This window comes from Schistosoma mansoni, chromosome 3 (genome assembly GCF_000237925.1).
Source record: "Schistosoma mansoni strain Puerto Rico chromosome 3, complete genome".
Taxonomy (NCBI): Eukaryota; Metazoa; Platyhelminthes; class Trematoda; order Strigeidida; family Schistosomatidae; genus Schistosoma; species Schistosoma mansoni.
This window is the reverse complement of record NC_031497.1, coordinates 7,453,802-7,467,959: the sequence shown is the minus strand read 5'-3', so window position 1 is coordinate 7,467,959 and position 14,158 is coordinate 7,453,802. Positions and strand designations below refer to the sequence as shown.

The following is a 14,158-nucleotide window of genomic DNA, read 5'->3' as shown; positions in this document are numbered from 1 at the left end:
GATATATCCCGACGAGAATAAAGAAAGGTAACTGTTAAAGATCTATCTTTGGACTAATGTTATTTTTTATTGTATAACCATTGCCTGACTAGTTCATGTATATTCACATTTCTTTCATACGATTTACTATTCTTGAGATATTCCCCATTTATTAGTAACAGTTTCTCATAATTATAGCCACTTTTGGCTTGATCTTGTACAAATGTTATCTTCTATTTATGGTGTTATGTGATCTGTTTGGTATGTATATAAACCGAGTATGTTTGAAATATATGATTCATATTCACGGAGGTTGAAATTGGTGTTCTGGACTCAACATATAGGGAAAAGGATCAATCGGGACTCAAGGTTGTTCGTTCAGGTGTATGAGATAATCGTTGTTCGCATAGTTCCGCGTATCTAAATTCAGCAATCGTATTCTCAGTATTCATATAGTTAAGGGCAAAGGAAAATAGTTTGAAAGTTCCCATTTGATAATCAGACATCGATACGTTTTGATACAGATTCAAATTATTGGTGGCTGTGAAGTGATTATTTGAAATAGTAAGATACTGATAAAATTGAAATATTATTTTTAGGAGTTTTGATGAGAATGAATTCATGACCAAGTTCCAATGTTACTTTTGAAGATCCCTTTTCAAGGTCACATAAAAACCATTGAATCTGATTTGAAAGAAGAATTCCAATCATACGATTCAATTGTGAATTACTAACAGGTCTGCAATAGTAAATAACAATAATTTGTCATAACTTACTAACATTCAACTTAATATAAATATAAGTTTTATTAGAAATTGATATCTGCCGAAGAATCATCGATACCTAAGATAAATAGACACTCAGAGATTTACAATACAATATAAACCATTGCATGATCCATGTTACCATTTGGTTACCTGATTGAACTGAGAAAATCTGGTTGATCTGATCCCAACTTGGTAGCAAGCCTCAATAATTACACGTTTTCATTTCATCCTATTATTCAGTTGTAAGCACTATCCAAGAATTTAGTGGCGTTGGTTCATAGGTTGATATCCATCGTAATTCAAACTATCCTCATATAAATTTATGTCCAAAAACTTTCGAACTAGACGTCAACTTACTATTCTTAGAGAAACTAAGTGTGTCATAAACTGTGAAATCTCTATATAGGGGGGTTATTTACAGTTTGAAAAATATAAAAAGCAATATCAGAATACAATAATAAATGCTTGATTAAACCTTCATTGATTCTAAATAATGGAAAAAGATATATATTTATCAATTTAAGAGTTATTGCTCATGAAAATAAGGATAATTTTCTTTTAGCATAGTCATTTTAGTTTACCGCAGAAATGATAATTTTTAATAATCCACTAAGATGATGAAATTTATCTGAACTATGTGTCATACAAAAGAAATAAATTTCAAACAATCTAACTATATATTTCCTTGTCAACTCATTTACATAGGGAAAATATAGGTCAAACAAGTCAAATTATAACATAGGTAAATCAAAGTTAATAAAGATAAAAGTGTACAACATATCACTATTAATGTTAAATAAACAATACCAGAATAAGTTAGTGATAATTATTAACTGTTTTTGAACACATAGTGGGATTTGAACTGTTGTACGAATGTAGTTATATCAAACTTGAATATTCGTTTTTAAAAACCTTTTATGCAAAATCTTCATGACTAAGTTAGAATCAGTGGTATGACCTGATATAATTATGTTCTAGTTTGACGTTTCAAATATAAACCTCTTGCCAAGCATAAATATGTCACGCTGTTTGAAATGTACAGCTCTAATACGTCGCATAGTTTCTATAAAATCTTTCCTTCATCACTACATACAATTCATTCGAGTTTACCTGTTTTTCGGGCATTAAGATAAATATTTGGCCACCCCAACTTGAGAATTCCCATCACTACTCCTTATACATTTACATCCGCAAAAACATGAAAATTGGTAAATGCATGGAATATGAAGTCATCATTTGTATACTTCTTAGATTCGTCGCAAAGGTTAGACATTTAAGTATAGTAAATGCATATTACGTTCCGATGACTAATTTTGGCCTGCGTTTTTAATAGGATGCAATTTGATTCACCTTTTATTAATGGGATGTAGATGATCAGACATCTAGGTGTTAGAAGCATAGATTAATTCAGCATTCTGTTTTCTTTCTATTAGGTTGTGAGTTGTGATAGATATTCATTTAGCATCCGTGTTTTATTTGGAAGCTGTGCAGATATCGCCAATCCTATTGACTAAGCACTTTATCAATCGTGGTTTGTTGAACTGGGCATTAATCGGTTAAATTATGCCTTGTTAATGATGGCCTGATGTAGACAGATCGATTGATGGAACCATCTTCTCTTTAACTTACATGTATATCCAAGATAAGATGCTGGCTATTCAACTCAACTCCATATGATAGAATAATACGATTTTGGGGAGTGTTAAGTGTAGAAAACAAACGATTCATATCTCACATACGTTTGTTAACATTTTAACGATTTTTTGTGTGGAATGAACTCACAAAATAATGCTCTTTAAAACATTTTTCAGAAGAATTTGTTTTATGTTCCTCGGTTCCATTTAAATCATTTGATTATAACTAACACAACGAAATTTCTACCTGTACTCAGCGTTTTATTTGAAACGTGCATAAATGTTTGCTTAAAACTAAGGGCGATGTAAAAGTAAGAATTTCTTGTTTACTTAAGGATATAAGTAGATGAACCAGTCAGTATAAAATCTAATTTTCTAATGAATATGGTGGGTTTAAATTTATTTAATTTTGTCTTCCTTGTTATTCCTTTACAGTCACTAGGCAGAAACACTTTCCTATTGCTTTATTCAAGCTATAGAATATGATGTAACGTCACTGTAGAAATACATAGATAAATATATAAAAAAGAGAGGTTGACAGAAGTTCATTCAAATCATTATTATGATATGTTGGGACTAACAAAAGTAATTTTATCCGTGAAATTTAGAGGCTCAATATAATTGTGATTTAATACTGCTACTTGAATGATGAGAATTTCCCTAGATTCCTTTTTCTTGAACATTACATGAGATATAAAAGTTTTCTTTCAAAGTCACATCCCCCTGATTACTCTCGCTCCGTTGTCATCAAGGCATCGTGTAGTAGTCCGTCGACTTATCAAATTGTATACGATCTGTTTCGATTTTTGAATTGTCTTCCATTATCTTTACCTCGAACCGTGATATATATATAGCACTAGCAAATGAACGATTCAGTTCAAAGATATTTTTACATTTAACTTGACGACGAAGATAAACAAAGAAAATTTCTCTGTATTATGTACCAAACTATAGACAAAATAAAATCAAGCTTCATAATTGACAACCATTTCATAAGTGAGTAAATTGCTTATTCAAATAAAACTAGATTTAGAAAATTTTTTCGTGACAATGTTACTTACGAGTAGCTACTTTATTTGTCCCACATTTTCTTGTGTTACCTTTTTTATTCAACGAAAGAAATAAGTTGTGTCTTTGGCAAAAAACGAAGACAAACAAGTGTATAGATCAAATATCTTCTTTTTTTCTGTCTTGGTCACACCAAATTTATTATTAGATATTTGAAAATTCCCACGATGATATTGTATTCGATGTTTTCGAGAAATATCTAAATTTTCATAAAGCATCATCCATAACATTGAAGAAAAGTGTTTAGTTCAACGAAGAAATATTTTATTCTCGGGAATTTAAAAATTAGAAGTAAATTATTACTCCTACTACTACTAATGAATATGTTTTTCAGCCATAAGTCCCTTGTAAACATCTTCAACCTAATCCTGGCTTCGATGAAATGCGATAGCGTACATGTCATTAGTATGCACGAGATAATTTGTTCAATAATAACAACCATGATATGAAGTCTATGACAAGATATATTATTCATCGATAATGAATGTTCGCCTTTTTAAAACTGATTTTTCCTAAATAATTGATTGTTATAAATGTGAATTAGTTTTAACAGGTTAAACCATTGAAATTAATTAATTAATCTCCGACGGTGATCAGTGATCCAGGAAAATGAATTTCAGTAGACTCTGATTGTTTGATTTATTTAATGTTCTAGCACAGAGTTAATTAAGGAAACAATATTATTGATACTGACTATTTGATCCCATGTTTCTATCGTGTTGCTGTTATCATAGCCTTGTACTAGAAATGTGAGTCGTAAAATCCATTTGGCTAAAATTTTCATGTAGATATCTAAAAAATGGGTCTTAATATGTGATGGTGAACAATTACATAGGCAAAAATGCAGTTATATTTCAATCACATGTCATTGATTTTCACGAAATTGATAAACATAAGAAATATTTAATTGCATTCTGAAAACAGTCATCAATACTAATACATTTTCGTATTGGTTGTTTGAGTTTTCTCACTGATGCATGTATATCTGAGTGAAGTGCCTGAAATAGGACTAAACGCGCGTTCTGGATTCCACTGCTAGCCATCATCTATCACTGCTTATCAGTCTTTAGTACTGCTAAGAAAGTGACAGTCGAGAGAAAAATTATGCTTAGTCAATTTGATTGTTTGCACTATTTTCATTCATACTAACATGAAAACTCTATTTTAGCATAGTTCACGTTTAGGATACAATACACTTTACAATGTATAACGTGATCAAATGCTTATTTACTCACAGCCATATAGATTTAATTTTTCATGTGCATATCAATTTTATGGAATTTTCGATTTCCATCGTAACCAATTATATTTAATGAATTACACTTCAAAGACTAATCATAATGGGAACTTCATAATTTCAGTGCTACGATGTTGAAATATAGTCTTTTGTGAAAACATTTCTTGTACATTTTTTGTTAATTTTATTCACTTACTTGTCAAAACAATCAATACATTAGTTTGATTGAATATGTTGTTTACTTTTGATTTTTCAGTTTATGGAACATCTTTTTTCTATAATGAGAGAATAAGTGAAAGTTTAACTTTATTAGTTTCTTTTCCAGTCATATATACTGAATCGAATTCATTTAGAATCTAGCCAACTCCATTAAACTCTGATTTCATTTAACCTAATTTTGTACAGTTTAATTATTCTAACAACCAAAGAGTGCCTTATCCAGATAAAGAGCTTAATGAAAATACTAAGAATTGATATTATTGACAACAATAATGAGTAAAGATTGATGGTGGGTACCATTAAAATCCACGGTGCACGTTTCGTCCTATTTGAGATTCGTCAGCTGGATGTACCTGCATCCCAGAGTTGATGCTAGCCACCATCCATCTTTGCTCAGAATCCTAGTGAATTAAGACAAAATCGAGGCAATCCGTACAGGATGCATATATGCCAATAAGAGACTGATCAATCGCAGTCATAAATATCGATGGGAAGATTCAAACAACCAATACAAAATGAATAACAATAATAATTACTATTATTTACGCATAACAATTGTTATTTTTCATGATTATTAACTTAACGAATGCGTCATTCTTATTGAGCTGCTTCGGTGAAATCCAGCAGTCAGTTTTTCCATAGATAACTAACATTATCGCTATAAAAGTAATTATAAACACCATGATTTCCTGTATCCATGGATAATAATTTTACGGACAGAATTACTTATGTTAATGTAAATATGGAAAGTTAATGACAAAATAGCGCTAATTATTAAACAAAATTGTTGTTTAGATTTCATTATTAAATTTTTATTACATTTAAAATTGGGATAATAATGGGATTAAGTTGAAGTTTTTATCTTTTTAATGATTTGTTTTCTTAAGAAATAATGAATCATACTTACTATCTGGATCAGTAGAATAGCACGGAAAAAGAAAATAAATTTATTTCCCTGATAATAATATGTTCAGTAATTTATAAAATACATCTGTAAACTGAAAGGCTTTTCAACCAGTAAAGTTTCATTTAACTGGTGTTGTTAAATACTTAATGAACTGATATATTTTTTTCAGCAACTCACCTTAATAACAATCCTTGTAAGCCAAAGCTGTCACTTAATACCTCTGAGTTCCTCAACAGGTTTATGAATAGATAGTAAAAGCGTTTTGTAAAGATAATAGCTGCGACATTTATAGTCATTTAAATCTATGATGAAAAGGAGACCAGTACTGAAAATCAAATAGTAGTAACAACGTTTTTACGTTCAATCAGTTTGAAACATATAAATTTTTAGATTTTAAATGACTTACTTACTTACACCTGTTAACCCTCGTCAAGAAGTATAGGTCACCCACTAGCACTCTCCGTCGAACTCTGTTCTGAACGATTCTATCCAGTTGTTTTCAGTTGCTTTTCATTCTTTTCATCTCTGCTTCCAATTCTCGACTCAGTGTGTTCTTTGGTCTTCCTCTTTTCCCTTTCTTTTCAGGATTCCAAGTTAGTACTTGCTTCATGATGTAGTTTAGTCATTTTCGTAATGTATGTCCTATCCACATTCAGAGTCTCTTCCTAATTTCCTGTTCAGATCAAAGCTGGCTTGTTCTCTCCTATAGTAAACTGCTGTTGATGATATCCGGTTAACAAACATTTAGCATCTTGTGGGGACAACAGTTTGTAAATATCTGCACCGTTTTTGATTATGGTCGTGTTAGTTCTCCGAGTTTCAGCTCAGTACAGTAGAACTGTCATTACCCCCCAAATGCTCAGGTACGGCAGAAAGTGGAGAGAGTCAGTTCTTCCTCTCGAAATGCTCTTACATGGCCATGTGCATACAACCACTGCCTGGGAAGTCCTACTGAATATCTCGCAGCGGAAGTAATGTTTACGAAAAGCGGATGTTCGGTGCTTTAACTGGGTTGGTGGATTTTGAAGCCTTGACACTCGGGCAGTATCACAGCCCCCACACAAATCGAATTATTTATATGGCGCATATTTATTTGCTGCCTCCTCATAACGATGTTTATGTGTTGAAATAAATAAATAAACTGTTTTGACGTTCTTATTGAGGATTCCGACTTTGATATTGGTTGACAGTTGTTTTCAGTTCCATATGTTATTAAATTGTAGGAATTCAGTCCTTACTTTGTCAATCCTTTCCTTTACGTCTGCATCAGAACCTCCTTGTTCATCAATGATGCTTCTCAGGTACCTGAACGTTTCCACATCTTCCAGAGTTTTGCCATCAAGTGTGATTGGCTTGGCGTTCTCCGTTATGTATATGAGGATCTTGCTTTTTCCTATGTGAATGTTGAGGCCTATTGATGCAGTGGCTACTGCTACATTAGTTGTCTTCGTCTGTATTTGCTTGTGTGTATAGGATGGGAGGGCTAGGTCATCTGCGAAGTCCAAATAGTCTAATTGATTCTGAGATGTCCATTGTATTCTGTGCTTCCCCTCAGATGTAGAGGTTTTCATAAAACAGTCAACCACCAGAAGAAAGAGGAAGGAGGAGAGTAGGCAGACCCGTCTGACACCGGTCCCCACATGGAATGTATCTGTCATCTGTCCTCCATGCACCATTTTTTATTGTAGTCCGTAGTATGAATTCCGGATGATGTTGATGATCTTCTCAAATACACCCTAATGTCGAAGAAGTTCCCATAATGTTCACCTATCCACGCTGTCGAATGCTTTTTAATAGTCAATAAAGTTGATGTATACGAGTTTTATTCAATTGACTGATCAACTATGATCCATACGGTCACAGTTGAATCTAAACGTCACCTCTTTGTGGAATCCAGCCTGTTGATCTCGAAGCCGGGCGTCCACTGCATCTTTCATCCAGTTCAGCAACATTCTGTTGAAAATCTTTCCTGGTCCCGGTAGTAGTGTAATGTCATTTTAGTTCTCATATTTGCTCAGATGTCATTTTTTATTATTTTGATGAGGTGTCCTTCTTTCCAGTCCTTTGGCACTTGTTGTTCCTCCCAAATCTTCTTCAGGAGAATGTGGAGAATGTTTGCAGTTACTTCTATGTCTGACTTGAGTGCTTTAGCTGGTATGTTGTCAGGTCCTACTGCTTTATGACTCTTGATTTGTCTGATGGCTACGCTGATTTCTTCCATCGTTGGTGGAGTGACATCTATAGGAAGGTCTGTGTGGGCTGCTTCGATGTCCGGTGGATTCAGTATCATAATTCTTCTGATTAAAGATTGTTCGACTCGGATTGCAGAGTTTAAATGGTTAGACTTGTTTTTTCTGAATGGCATTTTTAGCAATGTTGTTTTCTACGGAATGGTATTGCTGGTCCCTTTCGTAACCCTGCTCATTTATCCTCGCATTAGACCGGTGGTATCCCTAGAAGGGCTACAAGCGGTGATTGATTTCAAATGAGCTGATAAATGTTTTTTTCCGTGTAATTGCTGCATTACTATTAAGACCCAAGACCAGAAGAAAAAGCGTCTCAGAGCGCCCTTGTTTTAATCACTCTCATATTTTTACATGACCCCTTTTTCCGGTCTCAAAATCAGTATTTCTGATAGCACTGCACCTGTCATGATTAAGTTTTCGGGAATTATAAACATTGTATATATTAAAGAGCTCATTCCTACATAGAATACTTAAGATTATCAACGGCTACTATAATGAATCGATATTAGTTTAACTAATTTATTTTAGTTTAACAGTTTAATAAACTGAAGAATTTGGTTGGTTTGGTTTCAGTCAATATTCTTTTTTCGAATCAATGAAGAATTTGTTTTCACTATTTATTTATCGATATTCATGTAAATGACTAAGCTAACAACTTAAAGATAGGTAATCTAATTATTCTACTATATAGTCGATGAAGTTAATACTTAATGAATTATTTACCATTCGAAATATATAGAAAAACAAATTTGATAAAACCAATTAAGTAATGCATGGTCGATATATATATATATATATTATATATATATGAGAGTCATCCATAGCGAACATTGAAATCAAGCATGGTGACTGAAGATTGCCACTTGAACAATTCTGACTGAGTAACCTGAATAAATCATTTCTAGTAAAAGACCCGATAATTCCTGGTATCATCGTGTTTATTTTTGTTTATACAATGATACCGAAGACCATTTTTGCAGTACAGTTCCTCGAACCCATTCGAGATCGATTCAAGGACCTTCAGTTTCACATGAGAGACTCATCATTTTAAGGTTTTAGTTGTTATTCATTTCAAAGTGCTTTCGCCAAGAATAAAAATTGGATATAATTCTGTTTACAAGATATTCGAAGTTGAGTACCTTAGAATATGTTAACAGGAATACTCACTTCTCCCTTATTAATATAGTCGATCAAGCATTCATAAAATCTGTCTAAAGCAACTTCTTTGTAACCAGTAAATTAACTATAAGTTATAAAATAATAATTTTTTGTAATAGGGAAATAAACATGAGCTGTCATTTGAAATTAACTACTTTCATGTTACTACGTATTATTTTCTTATTGCTCACCGCTTCAGTGGTCTGTTTCTCACAAGTTTCATATCCCGTAAGCAACAAATACGTTCGTTTAAAAAATTTTCCAATGGTTTTTTGTCATAACTTCTATCTCTTAGAGTGTGCATAACTAAATATCATCTGACAGTAGGGTAAGTTGACACCTTTTATTGTTAAACAAAAGTTGATGAAAATGATTAGTTTTTAATATATTGGCTTGTATAGTCAGTTACGTAGTCTTTATAGAATTTACATGTTTTAGAATACTTACAGAACCAGTCAAACTTCTTGATTATATAAATTATCCCACTTGAGTGAAATTATTTGAATCCTTTTTTAAAACATTAAATATACCAATAAAGACTGCTCACTGAATGAATGTTGTTGTCAACTGTTTTCTTGAGGTTTTTAGTCTCTACATAAATATCTAAGCAAGGATATATAACCATGGAACTGTTCCACTCAAATCTAAGTGTTTCACATATTTCTTGTTGACGGATGCTAATAGTCATTGAACTTGGATTTTGCGACTTACATCAATAGTCACGTAGTGTCTTAAATTTATCATCACCCACCTCATCCGTTAGATCATAAAGCTAATCGACATGATTCGGTGACAATTAAGGATTGGAAAAGATGATATTGACTAATATTTAGCGGTCGATCAAAACACTGTTGAAAGATGGAAAAACGAAGTGTAAATATTACCATTTGTTGTTGAATTCTCTTCTGGATCTTTTCAAAACGGTTAGCTCAATCAAACACAATAATAAAACTCTACAAATTTATTAACTATCATGTGATTTAGAAAAATCCAAATATTCTTTGTATTCTTGTTAAATAGAAAAAAAAGGTTTACGCTTGTTTATATTTTGGTTATTGGTTAAATGAATTATTTTTTATTTTAATAACAATAAGATTGGTTTACTAAGAACAATTTGAGAAAATGCGTAATAAGGTAACTGCGTATTTTCATGTAAAGATTCTACATTTTGGTTATAAACTATATACGTAAAACTATTATATGAATGCTGATGAGATGAATTTCAGTTTTGGTTCAGTTAGTTATCATTAATTAAACAAAAAAAGAAACAGAGTATGCTACAACTTAGTATTAGGAAATACGAAGTTAGAAATCAAATAGGCAATAACTTCATTGAATGACCATTTAAATTGTACCACTTTCAATAAAATGGTTTTATTTTCTAACCGATTTATTTCATTTCTGAGACAACTCTACTGGTGTTCATTGTGAATTTTACAATTATTCATAGTCATCCAGAAATATTATTGTATTAAAAATATAATCAATAAACAGTTATGATAGTAACATACCTTGACGAAGTTGTAAAACTATTGAGTAGTAAATTGATGGGATTTTTGTGGCCCTATATCTGACTCTAATTAGATTTTTGCTGATTGTCATCAAATTATACATGTCGGTTATCCTTGTATATTTCATCGACTTAATCCGCTTCAGTGTATAACCGAATAAGTCGAATACATATATTTCGTACAATCATTAATTTGAACAGACAATCAGAGGAATGAAGTGAATAGAAAAGAGCGAAGTGAAATGACACGCAGTAGAAGAAACATGTAAGCCAACTCCCATTTAACCAAACGTTAATCGATATTTATAGTCACACAAAAGTAATTACAGATATGTGATGAGTAGGAAAAGATGTACACTACACATAAGTACGCTCATACAAAAACAGTCACCGTTGAAAAGCGAATAATTAACAAGGTCAAAACTTGGCTCAAGAAGAATAGATAAATTGGCTTGTTCAGAAGCTAGAATAAGCTATATGAGCTTAATATGGTAACCGACAATACGGTATCCGTTTCATATAAAATTTAAGCATGCATTGTGAGATTTTATCACTAACATCGCAACAATGTTAACAATAAGGTCATTTTAAGTTTACAACTTGTGAGTTGAAAATTCGAATTTTTAATCCTAAATAAATGAGTTACTTCTTTTTGTTAAAACCTATCTTCTTCTAGTGACACAGAAAATCCTTTCTATCTTGATTTAATATCGACATGGTTTAAATAAACTTTTATTTCCGAGTGTAATGTTCTACTATCATCTACTATCGTCTGCCATTTTTAAAGCCATTGAGAATAATGAATTGAATTCATTATTTTTAAAAGGATATTTTACTTTTCACATTTTTGAGTTCATTATCAAATTTCTTGGATTAGGCATTATATATTTTAAAAGCTAAATAGGAAATTTAAATTCGCTTGGTATGATGAACTTGAATCTTTCCATTGATGTTTAGAACTGCGATTGATCAGCCTCTTATTGGTATATGTGTAATCTATATGGAGTGCCTCGATATCGTCTTAATTCACAGGCATTCTAAGCAAAGATGCACAGTGACTAATAGTGGAATACCGAATGCGCATTTCGTCCTATATTTTTTAATCTTAACCATTATTCAGCAGAACTCAATGTTATTAATTTTTTCTATTCGAAGTAAACATCACAAGGAACCCATTTTGTTTTATTACGTCATTAATAAACATTGACAATTTAAAACTGTAAGTAATTTGCTTTTCACTATAAAAACAATAGTATAAAGCTTAACTAATTACATACATATTTATGTATCTTTTTTGTACTTTTCAATGTATATGTATTCTCAGATTAACATTAATTGTGAGTAGAATAAGAGAAAAACATGAATTTATAACAAGAATTATAGTTTCACTTGGAATTAATCACGTATCAAACATATACTAACTAATATAGTCATTATGATATTTAATAAATCTTGTTAAATGATATACTCACCAGTACACTGCTTGAAAAAGTAATTTTCAGATATGGTTGTTTTGTATGCAAATTTAGAGTCTTTATCGGTCAAAAAATTAGTAAAAGTTCGACTGTCTATTCTAAAAACGTTTCGATATAAATTTTTTTCGATAGTATAATAAGAAGATGAAGATTATCAAAACTATGTGATACATTAGTGCAATAAATTTCGAACAATCTGATCACATATAAACTTGTTAAGAACATTGACTAATTTAAATATGGATGCGGTCACACATATATAGGGATGAGTAATCTTGATCTCAAAATTAAGGTATGTGATCATGTACCAAAATGGTTGCAGAAACAAATAGAATCAAATAACCCGATAAGAGTAGAGGATAAACATCCATCATCCTCTACTGCCATAAGGTTGGTCTTAACTCGGCTATTGTGATGTTGTACACAAGTGTAAAAGAGTGTATACTAAGGTTTATTGAAGCCTTTAGCCATATGAAAATTCAAACCACCTTTGTGTATTCAAAAACAGTTTGCTCTCAATTAAACCTACTCTGGTAATAATAGCTTATCCAGAATGATTAGGTTTCAAATTGTATTCACATTATTTTCTTTATTATCCCTGTTTCCTCTTACCCCCCATTTCTAGTCTAGTTGTCCTTTCATTTTCTTTATATATAAATATTGTTAACCAGTTTATGTGTGATCAGATTGTTCAAAATGCACTGCTCTAATATATCATATAGTTCTGATAATCTTCGTCTTGTTATTACACTATTGAAATAAATTTGTTCATCAAGAGAAAATTAATATTTCAAGTGGCTATCAGGACTCAGTGGCCGAGTGGATAACGTGATGGCGTTTGAAGCGAAAGGTACTGGGTTCGAGTCCCAGAGTGAACATCGAATCTGAGATGCAGGTACATCCAGCTGACGAGTCCCAAATAGGACGCAGTGACGCGCGTCCTGGATTCCACTATTAGCCATTATCCATCTTTGTTTGTAATATTTCAATTGTTTTTCTTTTGGTAAAAAAAATAAAATATTTTACTGATTAACGTTACCAAGTAAACTAACCTATTAAATTATCCCAAGAGTGTTGTTAATTCATTCGACCAGTAATAAATAATTTATATATTTTTAAAAAAAGTTATTGTTTATGTTTCTTAGTGGTTAGTTTTACAAAGATTTTTTTATAAAAATTTTCTCATATCAATAAATAAGGGACTATAGTGAATTAATCCAATAAACTAAGTATGATTTATGTGTGTATTTGTTTTTACTACTACGAGTCATTTGCTGTTCTGGACTTTGTAATTAAACCATTCATCTCAATGAACGCTAAACATATCCATAGGTAATGAATATCTTGAATACCAAGGGCACTGAAGATATTTAAATCGTTAAAATAACTTACGAAAATTTTACAAACCATTGCAATTTTTACCGAAGTATTTCAGCAGTTTTACATTTTTTTGAGCAAGATGCTTTTATTGCAACGATTTTATAGTCGCATTTTTATTAACCAAAAATGAGTTTATGTACAACTCACAACTTTTTTCATTGTATACAGATTAAATTTGCTTTTAATAAGTTGTGTATGAATGTTTCATTATATTATATATCTGTGTGTTATGCTTGACCCTTTCTCTGATTGCCTCTCTCTTGTATTCAATCATGAGCTGGATTTAAATCAGTGTATCTGTTGATTTGAGGTTGTTTTGATCAAATATTAAATTGCAGCAACAATAATACACCCAAGCTCAAGAAAGCCTTATAAACAGATACTATTCTGATAAGCTTAAACTCACTGAACGAAAAGTCAGATTTGCTCCATTGATGCCCATTTTCATACAAATGATTATCCCTACAACTCCAACAAGAGGTACCTAATAAATCAATGGACCAACACAAAATCATCTCCAGAAACTGAAAACTAGATCTTTATGTCATACACTAAGAATATTTAGTAAATCAATGTCA

General features: G+C 31.6%; 2 protein-coding genes and 1 non-coding gene across 3 annotated transcripts; 1 reads left to right on the top strand and 2 right to left on the bottom strand.

The window, feature by feature from the left end:
• Positions 1-531: 531 nt before the first annotated feature.
• Positions 532-1,871, bottom strand: Smp_162560 (hypothetical protein; the record flags this gene model as incomplete). Its single annotated transcript, XM_018799085.1, has 2 exons — positions 532-718; positions 1,840-1,871. 2 exons carry the CDS (start codon positions 1,869-1,871, stop codon positions 532-534), a joined length of 219 nt encoding a protein of 72 aa, XP_018650909.1.
• A 2,044-nt stretch (positions 1,872-3,915) lies between these two features.
• On the bottom strand, positions 3,916-9,903 carry Smp_162570 (hypothetical protein; the record flags this gene model as incomplete). Its single annotated transcript, XM_018799084.1, has 2 exons — positions 3,916-3,960; positions 9,763-9,903. The coding sequence occupies 2 exons, from the start codon at positions 9,901-9,903 to the stop codon at positions 3,916-3,918; spliced, it is 186 nt and encodes a 61-aa protein (XP_018650908.1).
• A 3,106-nt stretch (positions 9,904-13,009) lies between these two features.
• Positions 13,010-13,076, top strand: Smp_tRNA_01088_Gln_TTG.1.1. Its single transcript has one exon. It is a non-coding gene (tRNA).
• Positions 13,077-14,158: the final 1,082 nt, after the last annotated feature.